Source organism: Schistocerca piceifrons, chromosome 1 (genome assembly GCF_021461385.2).
Source record: "Schistocerca piceifrons isolate TAMUIC-IGC-003096 chromosome 1, iqSchPice1.1, whole genome shotgun sequence".
NCBI classification, from domain to species: domain Eukaryota; kingdom Metazoa; phylum Arthropoda; class Insecta; order Orthoptera; family Acrididae; genus Schistocerca; species Schistocerca piceifrons.
The window spans coordinates 630,745,320-630,758,431 of record NC_060138.1 but is presented as its reverse complement, the minus strand read 5'-3'; the positions used below and the strand labels follow the sequence as shown (position 1 = coordinate 630,758,431).

General features: G+C 41.1%; 1 protein-coding gene across 1 annotated transcript in view; it reads right to left on the bottom strand.

Moving 5' to 3' along the window:
* Window positions 1-13,112, bottom strand: part of LOC124804798 (5'-3' exoribonuclease 2 homolog) — a 431,320-nt gene that overhangs the window by 338,138 nt on the left and 80,070 nt on the right. Inside the window, exons 7-8 of the mRNA XM_047265135.1 lie at window positions 12,691-12,998; window positions 4,373-4,579 (exon numbers count right to left, since the gene is read on the bottom strand). Of these exons, the coding sequence (XP_047121091.1) occupies window positions 4,373-4,579; window positions 12,691-12,998 (515 nt within the window). The remainder of the gene's footprint in view (window positions 1-4,372; window positions 4,580-12,690; window positions 12,999-13,112) is intronic.

The following is a 13,112-nucleotide window of genomic DNA, read 5'->3' as shown; positions in this document are numbered from 1 at the left end:
TTTGACGAAGCCAATTGTATGAAAAATACTGAAAGGCTAATAAAAATATTCTATTCTATTCTATTCAGATAAAAACAATTTAAAAAACTGTACCACAGAAGCTGTTTGTAGCATAGATAATTACTAAGTTTCAAAGAGTCATAAAACAGGTTCCTTTAGGCTGCTGACATTCAAACTAACAGTGAAAACATGTGAGTCACCATTTCCTGCAACGAAGTATCTGCAAATCAGATTGTCTTCTGAACTCTGTGTTTTAAAGCAACAACATATAATTGGTATTCCAACCCTGCTTCAACTTTTTATTATCTCCTGTACATCCAGCATCTGAGATGTCTTAATATTACAATCAACTGATAGTCTTAAAAGTGTACATCAATGACTTTATCATAGATCGGCTAAAATTATTCATATTCAGGAATGTCAACATTGACATTCGCCCCTCCACATGTCTACAAGAAATTTAATCCTGTCAATTGCATAGACTACAAAAACATTTCCCCAATAATTTCAAGAGATTGATAAACTCATCCCAAAAATTCTGGCTTTCTGGAAACTGTTTCTAACAACTTGAGGTTCCACACAACTGAAATAAAACTGTGTGCATCCACGATAATGAATTGCTTTGCAGAGTCTGGTACATTGTGTGGTAGATAATGTTGAATAAGGCACTCTCAGTGGGACTGTTTTCTTATTTTTTTGTAAGTCTTTGATAAATGGTTGTAGTGAAGGAAGGGAAGCAAGTCCAATATCTTGCAGCAAAACCTTTTTCAGGTTGGCAGCACATTTATCTGTAAGAAGCACAATCATGCACGTTGCCATCCAGCTTAGTCACCAAACATTGCAGTTTACAAACATTTCTAAAGCAACAGTGATATGCGGCTTTACCAATGATGAGCAACTTCCATTTCTCTGCAACACTGATGCGAGTGAGGACCATCACCCAGTACAACTTAAGACTTTTTCAGCAAGAGTTCGGAAAACAGTCAAAATTTTTTATGCATTAAATCTATCACACTTTTCGTATTTAACCATCAACATTCCAGGCAGAACCATTTTCTCCATTCATGGATTCGGCCACTCCAATTGTTTGGCAACCATTTTCTGCACATCCCTTAAACTATCAAGCCAACCCATGGCCACAGTAACATTTTCCATTTTCATCTTCCTTCCAAATTTCTAGAACCTATGCTTGAATTATTGATCCACTTAGAAGGTCTGACACATCCCTAGCTTGGTATAGCCACTACAATAAAACATCTTACAACTCAGCACATGCCCCAGTCTTCACATTCTGGTAATTTGTTGCCCTTTTCTAGCAATTTTTTCGAGTTCTTTCCATTTGCCAACAATGTGGTACAAAGTTAGACATGGTATCCCAAGAGACTGCACAAATCCTTTTCTGAAAGTATATTGCTTTCATCACAGTTTCCTATCATTTCCAATTTCTTGGCTACAGAAAGAGCTTTCTTACTATATACTGTCTGGACATGTCCGAAAGAACAGACACCATTTCAATACAGTAGCCATTATGAAACAAGACACCAAGGAATTACAGACACTGGCAGTGAGGCAGCACTGATTGAGATCAATGGGGAAAGCTGATAATTTGTGACAGACTGGAATTCGAACCCAGGTCTCCTGCTTGCTCGCCAAATTCTCTGACCACTAAGCCATCCGAACGCAGTGGTAATTGTAGTTGCACGGATTACCCTAGCACACCTCCCGTCAGACCCAAATTCTCAACTCATCCACACAACACTAACGTAAGTCCCATGCCCATTATCCTCATTACTTGTGGCATTTTGCCAATTCATGTAAAAGTTCAACTCAGGATACTTCTGACAGAACAGACACAAAAGAACAGTTGCTACTCTCCATACAGCGGAGATGCTGAGTCACAGATAGGCACAACAAAGCCTGTCAGGAAATGAGGATTCAGCCAACAAGGCCTTCATCGGAGATAGAAAACACACACACACACACACACACACACACACACACACACACACACACACATAAGACACAAATTCTTATGGGAATTGGCTAAATGCCATGAGTAATAAAGATAATGGACAAGGGGCACTACATTAGTACCATATGAGTAAACTGAGAATTTGGGTCTGACTGGAGGCATGCTAGGGTATTCTGTGCAGCTGCAATAATCACTGTGTACACATGGCTTAGTGTTCAGGGCATCTGCCTAATAAGTTACAGACCCAGGTTTCCACCAGTGGAATACAGCACGTTTTATGCAGGAAAGGGCACTTTAAATGAGAAATATTTTACAGTTCTCATCAAAGTTTTATGTGAAGTTGCAGTTAATGAAAGTTTTACAGGGAAAAGTACTTCAGACAGGAGCATACTGATGAGATATTATTATTATTATTATTATTATTATTATTATTATTATTATTATTATTATTATTATTATTTTTATTATTATTATTATTATTATTCACATATGGCCCAATAAGACCACGCAAGGTACAATCAATCAATGTCGCTCTTGTGGTTGGCCTTCCTTTGCGTCCAAATTTGTTTCATCCTTTCAGAATGAAGTCTCCTTTTTCTCATCAGACCACAGTGTTCCAGTCTGTTTTCTAATTTCCCTCTGACCAATTTTCCAATCAAATATTTTTTATCTGAATGTTTTTCTATCTGTAACATCTGACTGAGTTATACCAGCTACTTTAAGATCCTCCTTAATCACAATGATCCATTCAATAGGCTCAGTTTTGGCCTTACTTCTGTTTTCATAGAATTTGACTATTTGTTTTGTCGACCTAGAGGGTGCCATTCTTTTAATGCGCCCTTAAAATTTAAGTCTTCGTTTTCTCATGTCACCATGTATGTCTGTGTATTCTTCTATTTCCTTATTACTTCTCAACCTGTAAGTTCCTCCATCAGTAATTTTGGGGCTTAATGTTTTCCTAATTATCCTTCTTTCTTTCTTTTGAATTTCTCCAATACCACTCGTTCTATTTCAAATTAAAGTTTCTGCTCCATAAAGACAATCAAGTTTGATTACAGTGCTCTAACGCCTAAGTTTACTGAATTTAGAAAGTGATTTTTTATTATAAATATTTTGGGTTAATCTGAATGCAGTTGCCATTTTTTGACAGCGAACTTCGTTTGCAGATTTTCCCAGGCTGTTTTCTTGTATGATTTCCCCCAAGTATTTAAACTGAGAAACCCTTTTTACTTTTCCATATTTTGTGTTCGAGAACTTTGGTGCTTGTTTGTTGCATGTACGGGATATTATTGTATCGCTTGACACACTTTGAAACAAAACACCTTATCTTCATGTACAAATCATCTATGACATTTATGCTGCCATCTATCTGGATAATATTACAACATTTTGATAACAGGATGTATTAAAACTTGAGACCACCACTGTGGAAATATAAGATCTTCAATCTAAGTTTCAATGCCTATTTCCCCCAGTAGATAAACACAGATGCAGAATAACATCACACCAGACACACACTCTCACAACACTACTACGCAAAGATTTAACTGCCCTGGAGCCAGTGTGGCAAAATTAAAGATAAATCTAGTAAGAATGCTTATTCAAAGATTCAAAAATTCAGCAAAAAATTTAAATTTAACTGCCAATGACACCATTAATTTATGTGGGTAAAGGATCACTCTAAAGCTAATTATTTAATAATGGGTCATATTATGTGTGTTGCTGAGTGACATTACACTTTTTAGCCTAAATAATATATTTTACTATAAGTTATCGAGTATTTTCAAAGATGCAGACAGTTCATTAAATTACACTGCCAGTTTTAAATACTCTGCTGATGCTGTCTAAATCTCGTGGAACTTTTTAGTCTCCAGGGAGAAAGAAAATAGCTCCTGAATGAAGGAAAAGGAGGAACACTTAGGGGTAATTGTTACATTTATGTCAATGTTGTTACATGTGGCAGTTCTGTGCAGTTCAATATTCCAAAATACTTTCAGATTTATACAGGTACATATACTGAAATACAACCCAGTACCGCAGATTACATGAAAAGATACAGGAATAACATCTGTTTGCTATTTTACCAAAAAATCAAACTTATTACATTGCTATTAACATAAATGTCACATCTATTGGACAATTTATTTCAGAAAACTAATTAAGACAAGGAGACCAGAGGCCCTGTACTCACTTTCAGGAGGTCAAATTCAATGTACTGTCATTATAAACACTTAAAATAGAATTTTGCAATCTTAGCTTTTAGGACTTTTTCCTCCTTCTTCAGGTCAGAACTGTCTAGCTATTCCATCTCCTTGGAATTCAAGTCCCATCAATTAAGTATATACAAGTTGGAACTTCCTAATAAAAGAGCAACACATACAGAAAAGAAATTAGCCTTACTGTGGGTGCATACTGTCCAACAGGTGTCCATGCTGGTTTAAAATCTCTAAGTAGTTTTTGCCTCTTCCTTTGTGCCTTGTTTCGTTCTTTAAATCGAACTTCTTTTTCCTGTCTGCTCTTGAAAATTTCGTCTTCTACTTCTCCAAGATCAGACATGATCAGCTGCACCCGATCAAGGTTTACATTACCACTGTCAGTCAGAAAACCCTGCAAAGTTTTACATCATAAACTGAGATTTCTTATAACCACAAAACAGACAAAAACATTGTGTATGTTAATGCACTGATGAAAAAATGCTAACACAACTTGTGATTTGGAAGAATGCTAACACAATTTATGATTTGGAAGAATGCTAACACAATTTATGATTTGGAAGAATGCAAACACATTAAAAAGCGGTTCAACAAATAACAAATGGAGAGGAAATGGTAAAATTCAAATGTTTTTATACTGTTGTAAAATGATTTCTAGAAAACATTAAAAATAACTAAATCATTACTACATTTACGTTTACACCTCTACTTGTATAATAATGCTTGGTAAAAACTACCTATTATTTTTAGAAAACCATATTAATTCATAATTCACATATATTGTACCAGTTATTTTGTATTGAATATTTTTTTTAATACCATAAAACAATGCAATCACTGGCACCGTATCAATTAGCAAAGGCAGTGTAACAGTGATTTCAGATGTATCATATCATGTCACAGAATGGATATAATAAGAATATAAAGATGATTATTGTCACTAAATGAGCATGAAACCATAGCTGTTTCAGGTGCTTCTTTTAATCAAAACTGCATTCCCATACAATCTTAAACACCATCAAATCAATATGATTCTTGCTTTACTAGTTGGTAAATTTATGGAGACAGAACCTAGTATTTCATTGTGCTTCGCTAAGTTCTTATTCACCACCACCCTCCACATAATTTTCTGCTTTTATGTGACAGTATGCTTTTTACCACAACTCTCACCTCATAATTTATGCCCTCCACAATGTCAATCACAGAACTATCCATAAATACACACAGTTGCCTTACATCTGATAATCTTAGTATATAAAGTACAACAAACTTTTTATTTCATAACAGAGACTGCACACTAACAGATTATCATTCTGCTTATGAATATGGTCTCAGTTTCTTGGATATTTTTATGTTTTCCATTTTACTTTGTAACAAGAATCTTCAATATGCAATATCTGTATGTGATATAATTTTTTATGACATCCTGCATTTGTAAACATTTTGCTTTCAAAACAAAATGAACTATAAAATTAAAATTACACTATCACTACAGTATTTGTGGATTGAGAAAAAAGATAACCATTGACCTTGTGAGGGTTATACAGCTCCTAACAAAAACTGGGAAAATGCTGAAGAAATGTGCCATATACAAATAAGCAGAAGATACTCCATTGTAAATGAATGTATAAATCCCAAAAAAACAGGCATACAGAACTGACAGGCAAATGCCTAGTAACAAATTAACCATACAAGCTATGGCACACGGCTAGTTTTATTTTCAGTCAACAATAGCATTGTTCACACAATTATCTCAATAAATGGTCACCCAGTCAATTTTAATGACATCTGAGGCACCATGCTCATATTCACTCTAATATAATTTTTATCTTTAGACATACATTCAGACAATACAATGTTTGATTGCAAGGGCTAATATTTGTGTCACAGTAGGACGAAATATATACATCTGTCTTTAGTTACTTACTATACAGTGGTATAGTCAGTTGTGTATGATTTATGATATTAGCAAATGATCAACAACATGCTGCAAAAACATATTAGAAAAAGAACACTCTTTTATCAAGGTGTACAAAGTGTAATCCACCTTTTATTGCAAATTGCATCACTAAAAATCAAAGAAAGGCAATGATATATACGATTTTCAGAAGAAACTCATCAAGGAGTTTCTAGAGATTCACTACCGACCACCAACAGAGGGCCATTGTGGAAGAAGATTGGCTGATGGTGATAATCACTTACACCGATCAGAGTGCCTCTTTATCTCGCTAAACCTAGGAATATCAAAGAAGAAGGCATATTGTATGTGCAAAACATGACAAACTTATACTAGATATATTTGTGTAAAATTTTATGCACTTTTATGTTTGAACTTTTGTTTCAAAGTGTGCTACTCTCTGAAGTTTCACTAATCTAATAATGTGTATTTTTTCTCCTAATGAAGTACCTTTTTGAAAATAAGTATTTATCTATAAACATTAAAGATATAAACAATTTAACACAACAATACTACATTTTTCATCTTAATTTTATTTAATAATAATGATAGATTGCCACAGTTGTGTGTGTGTGTGTGTGTGTGTGTGTGTGTGTGTGTGTGTGTGTGTGTGTGTGTGTGTGTGTGTGTGCGTGTGTGCGCGCGTGCGTGTGTGTGTGGACAAAATGTGCAGTGAAAAGGATAATATTAGTTCATAGTTCCACAATAAGCTGAGAGATGGCAGCTCTAATATTCTTTTTAATGGCAACTTCATTGGGATTTCTGCATAAGCGACCGCGCTTCATTGGTTGTTGCTATCATGTAAATGTGAATATTTATTTAAGCAAATAAACATTGTTGTGTCCCTCACCATAATTTATATGAACTTACATGACAGGATGATGGTATAGTGTTACAAACCATCCTTAACATTTTTTACGTGCTAGCTAAAATTTATTTTATACTGTACTGAATCATATATTAATCTCTTAGGCTGTTATACTTTATTACTGCAAAACTTGTTAATCTAAATCTTAGTATAAAAACAAACCATTCAGACCTTTTCAGTTTGGATTTTTGAGGATTTCACAGTAATGTTTTGTTTATTGTTCAAGCAAGTAAGCAGTGGTAAGTCAATGCTAACCTGTTAAGTTCAATCAGTTTACAAGGAAACAAGTACCCACTGAAGAATTCTATGAATAAAATGTTGAGTACAATTTACCATTTTAAAAATACGTCATCACTGTAGAGACATTTAAAAACAATGACATAAGACTAGTCTTAAAAATTTTCAGTCGTAATGAGCATTTCATGAAGTTTTGGGATTGCAACTGGATGATGACAACTTCTTGCCACAATATTTTCATTAACCACCATTCAGCCATCTTCAGGTGAGTGTTTTGTACTGGAGACTGCTTATTCACATCACTAACTTTGTATCAGAAACTGGTGTGGAAACACATGTGCAAAGGCAGTCGCTACATGAGTGATCTCTGCCGAGGTTCTCACCCTCTCCAAATATTAATCTACCCCCTACAATGAGCAGGTGCATGTATAACGGTGTACCATATGCGCACTGTCAGACTGCGGATCACAAAGTTAAAATTCAGATGTAAAATTAACTGCTGCTAGATGTGTAATTATTCATAAAATGGTTTCTTTCTGAAAACATTAAAGAATTCACCCAGTCCCACACCTTATCCCGTTGAAAGCCACCATAACAATTAGTAAGATCTTCCGCCAAATAATTCGTCGATAATTGAATCCCAGAAGAATCTCGTTGAGCTCACGATTTCCGTGGCAGAATAATTATGGAATGTCATGAGAAAATAAATTATCATGGCTCACTTACTGGGCTGCGAAAAGCGAGTAGAGGGGTAGCGCGGGGGGGGGGGGGGGGGCGCAGAGAGATGGGGTGGGGGGCGCAGAGAGAGAGAGAGGGAGGGAGGGAGGGAGGGAGGGAGGGAGGGAGGGGGGTGCACAGAGAGAGAGGGGGGCGCAAAGAGAGAGAGGGGGGCGCAGAGAGAGAGGGGGGGTGCAGAGACAGGGGGCGCGCAGAGAGAGAGGGTAGAGAGAGGAGGGTAGAGAGAGGGGGTGTGAGAGGGGTGTGAGAGAGGGGTGTGAGAGAGGGGGTGAGAGAGGGGGTGAGAGAGGGGGTGAGAGAGGGGGTGAGAGAGGGGGTGAGGGAGGGAGAGGGGGAGAGGAGATGCTGGAGGGGGAAAGGGAGGATAGTGGCGAGAGTGGCGAGAGTGGGCAGAGGGGGGGGGGGGGGCAGAGAGGGGCAGAGGGGGGCAGAGGGGGGGCAGGGGGCAGAGGGGGGCAGAGGGGTCAGTGGGGGCGGAGACGGGGCAGAGGGGGCGGAGACGGGGCAGAGGGGGCGGAGACGGGGCAGAGGGGGCGGAGACGGGGCAGAGGGGGCGGAGACGGGGCAGAGGGGGCGGAGACGGGGCAGAGGGGGCGGAGACGGGGCAGAGGGGGCGGAGAGGGGGGAGACGGCGGAGAGGGGGGAGACGGCGGAGAGGGGGGAGACGGCGGAGAGGGGCGTGAGGGGTGAGAGGGGCGTGAGGGGGGAGAGGGGGGAGAGGGGGGAGAGGGGGGAGAGGGGGGAGAGGGGGGAGAGGGGGAGAGGGGGGAGAGGGGGAGAGGGGGGAGAGGGGGGAGAGGGGGGAGAGGGGGGAGAGGGGGGAGAGGGGGGAGAGGGGGGAGAGGGGGGAGAGGGGGCAGAGGGGGCAGAGGGGGGCAGAGGGGGCAGAGGGGGGCAGAGGGGGGAGAGGGGGGAGAGGGGGGAGAGGGGGTAGAGGGGGGAGAGGGGGGTAGAGGGGGGAGAGGGTGTAGAGGGGGCAGAGGGGGAGAGGGGGGAGAGGGGGAGAGGGGGGAGAGGGGGAGAGGGGGGAGAGGGGGAGAGGGGGGAGAGGGGGAGAGGGGGGAGAGGGGGAGAGGGGGGAGAGGGGGGAGAGGGGGAGAGGGGGGAGGGGGGGAGAGGGCGAGAGGGGGGAGAGGGCGAGAGGGGGGAGAGGGCGAGAGGGGGGAGAGGGCGAGAGGGGGGAGAGGGCGAGAGGGGGGAGAGGGCGAGAGGGGGGAGAGGGCGAGAGGGGGGAGAGGGGGAGAGGGGGGAGAGGGGGAGAGGGGGGAGAGGGGGAGAGGGGGAGAGGGGGAGAGGGGGAGAGGGGGAGAGGGGGAGAGGGGGAGAGGGGGAGAGGGGGAGAGGGGGAGAGGGGGAGAGGGGGAGAGGGGGAGAGGGGGAGAGGGGGAGAGGGGGAGAGGGGGAGAGGGGGAGAGGGGGAGAGGGGGCGAGGGGGAGAGGGGGAGAGGGGGAGAGGGGGAGAGGGGGAGAGGGGGAGAGGGGTATCAATTTGCAGAATTACCAGCCATGGACTGATAAATGGTGCAGGCTCTGGCAGTTAGCCATAAACATAAATAAATGTAACATCTTGAGCATGTTTTGGAAAAGAAAGCCACTACTGTACAACCAAACTAAATAAATGTCAAATGATTAGGGCCTCCCGTCGGGTAGACCGTTCGCCGGGTGCAAGTCTTTTGATTTTATGCCACGTCAGCGACTTGCTCATTGATGGGGATGAAATGATGATGAAGATTAGGACAACACAACACCCAGTCCCTGAGCGAAGAAAATCTCCGACCCAGCCGGGAATCGAACCCAGGCCCTTTAGGATTGACAGTGTCGCACTAACCACTCAGCTACCGGGTGCAGACGTACAGCTACACTATTGAAAAGGAACTGCTCAAAACAATATCAGTTGTAAAATATCTAGGAATAACTATCCAGAGCAACCTTAAGTAGAATGATCACATAAATAATTAGGAAAAGCAGATGCCATAAAGATTCATAGGAAGAATTCAACTCATCCACAAAGGGAATGGCTTATAATAAGTACTTGTTTGAAAATTCTTGTGTTTTGCTCATCATTATGATATCCTAACCAGATAGGACTAATACAAGAGGGGGGGAAGAGGGGCAGAGGGGGAGAGGGAGGGAGGGATGGAGGGAGGGAGGGGGAGAGGGGGGGAAGATCCAATGAAGAGTGGTGCATTTCACCACAAGACCATTTACTTGGCCTGAGAGTATTATCAAGATGCTCAACGAACTCCAGTGGCAGACATTACTGGAGAGGTGATATGCATCATAGAGAGGTTTACTATTGAAATTTCAAGAGACCTCTTTCCGGTACTAGTCAGATAACATATTACCACCTCCCACATACATCTTGTGCAATAACCATTTCAAGAAAATTCAAGAAATCAGAGCCAATATAGACGCTTACTGGTAATCGTTCTTCGCGTGTGCCATCCGCAAGTGGAACTGGGTAGGGAGGATCACTCAGTGGTACCCTCTGCCACACACCATACGATGTAGATGTAGAAGCAGGTGGTCTACATTATTGCCAGAAGACTTTTGGTTTAAATTCAGTTAAATCAAGTGTCCTCTCCTTACACACTTCCATAATAAAGTTTGCTTCTGGAGGGGAGAGAGGACTACTCATGGCGCAGTCAATTTGCTCAAAAAATTCACTGCTGATTAAGAAGTAGGTTGAGGAAAGGGCATGATGAAATAGGGCTGTTATATTGGGTTTGAACTTACTGCTGGCAGGTGGCAAAGAACTGTGAGAGGGATCCTTGTGGAGGTGGGGAGGGAGAGAGAGGGAGAGGGAGAGGGAGAGGGAGAGGGGGAGAGAGAGAGAGAGAGAGAGAGAGAGAGAGAGAGAGAGAGAGAGAGAGAGAGAGGGAGAGAGAGGGAGAGGGAGGGAGAGGGAGAGGGAGGGAGAGAGAACGTCAATGCTTACTAATAAGTCAGTCTTATTGAGTCCAAGTGATTTCAGTCTATTTAAAAGGTCATCAGAGTTGCAAATATGGTGAAAGCAATTCCCCACAATAGGTCTGGTACAGATGCTAAATGTCTAGCTAAGTCATACATCAGAACACTGATATTCCTCACAATAGGGGTAATGCAACACCTTTGTGAATCTTTGGAAGACCATAAAATTCTAGCAGAACAGAGCCATAAAATCTTCATAACTTCCCATATGCAAACAATATTTTGGCCAATTAGGCAGATTCCTAATGAAACCTGCAAAGATCTGTGCTCTTCTTGGTTCAGCAAAGGGTGATCCGGGACTGTAGATAGCTAGAATCTATAGAATACCGTACCAAAGAGACAAAGTATATATTGATCGAGCAACATGCACAGTGTGTGAAAGGTGCACTGACATGATCATCACACACAGCCCAGTCATAGCCAAGCACTGTATTTCCATAGGACATCCCGTAGTCTATTCTGCCACAGAAATCTTGGCCTTCACAAGATACTTCCGGGATTCAATTATTAAGGAATCGGTGGAAATACGTTTGGTGGAAAATCTTACTGTGACAGTGGCTTATATCTAAAAAATAAAATAAGCCTTAATTTCATGACTAATAATTTTACATCTGAATTTTAACTCCATGAACTGCAATCCGAGAGAGTGTGCAAGTAGTATCACCATTATGCACTCTCCTGCACACCATAGACAGGGCAGTATTTGAAGACGGTACAAAACTCGACAGAGGTCGCTCATGCAGCAGCTGCCTTTTGTATGCACCTCTGCACCAATTTTTGGTATAAAGTTAGCAATGTGAACCAGCAACCTCCAGTGCAAAACATTCACCTGAAGATGGCTGAATGGTTGGCAGCTGAAATATCCTGGCAGGAAGTCATCATGCAGTTGCAATCCCAAAACTTCATGGAATGACTATATGAAAGAAAAAACACGTTGTGTACTTGAAATATTTTATTTATGAGATTTTGTTGAAACTTTATGCATTATTTCTCAAACAACAAACTTGTCCCTGAACATTGTTACGGCCAAGGTCTTCACATTATTACATTCAGTTATATCACATATTCTGCTGTGGAGTGGAAAATTTATACTATTTCATCCTCATTTCCTCAATGTGTGGCTTGGTGAATGAGTGACTAAGTGTCAGAATATGGATCCACAGGTCTTGGGATTGATCCCCATTAGTCCTCGAATCTTTAGATGTCACCTATCACTTCGTCATTTATAATTAAATGAGTAAGTCAGTTCAAATGAAGGAGGAATGCAACAGTACACCACCTTCAATAGGACTGTGCCTGAAAAGTATTCAAGTGTTCAAACAACCCTTCAAATTGGTAAGACCTGTATCTCTTTACATAATTTATTTGCTCTCTCATTTTAAACACTATTGACAATAGTTTAAATCAAAAGTTATCAGCAAGTTAACTATGTTCTTCAAGAAGTCAACAAAATAATCTGCAGGTGTTCCAGACAACTGCCTTCTGTAGTTGCCAACAGTGTGAAGTTTTAGATCCTGTAGGCTCTTCACAGTCTGTTTTGCAATAACACTTGTGTCCAATATTACAACAGGGCTAATGTTCACATACCACCACCACCACCACCACCACCACCACCATTATAATTTTTGTAGGAAATATCTTTATTATTAGTGCATTACTTCAAAGCTTAAATGAACTATCGTTAACCTTTACTACAGCATTCCTTGCATTATACAAATACATGATAAATACTTACCCCAGTTTTATACACTGCTTTCTTGTACAAATTAACTAGACGGTCAATAGCATTCTCACGGATCTCAAGTGAAGGTAGATGAGGAAGAAAATCATTTCCCACAAAAAAACACATGAAGACCCAATCATCTACAGCACGCTCAAAATCATACGGAAATGGAAGACCAGGCATCTCCAGCTCACGTTGCAGGTATTCCCGCAAGATGCTCAAACGCACAAATATGAACTCCACTTCAGCAGAAAATGCAGGCTCTACTTCACCATCTGCAAGTTCCCTTTCCAGTCCCTGACAGTCTTTCATCTCGTGACCTACAAAAAGAGGCATTACAATGTAACATTCAAATATTTATTATTATGTACAGTGAGGTGTAAAGTTTAATTATTTAAAATCACATGAAACAATAGCGCAAGGATGCATAAACT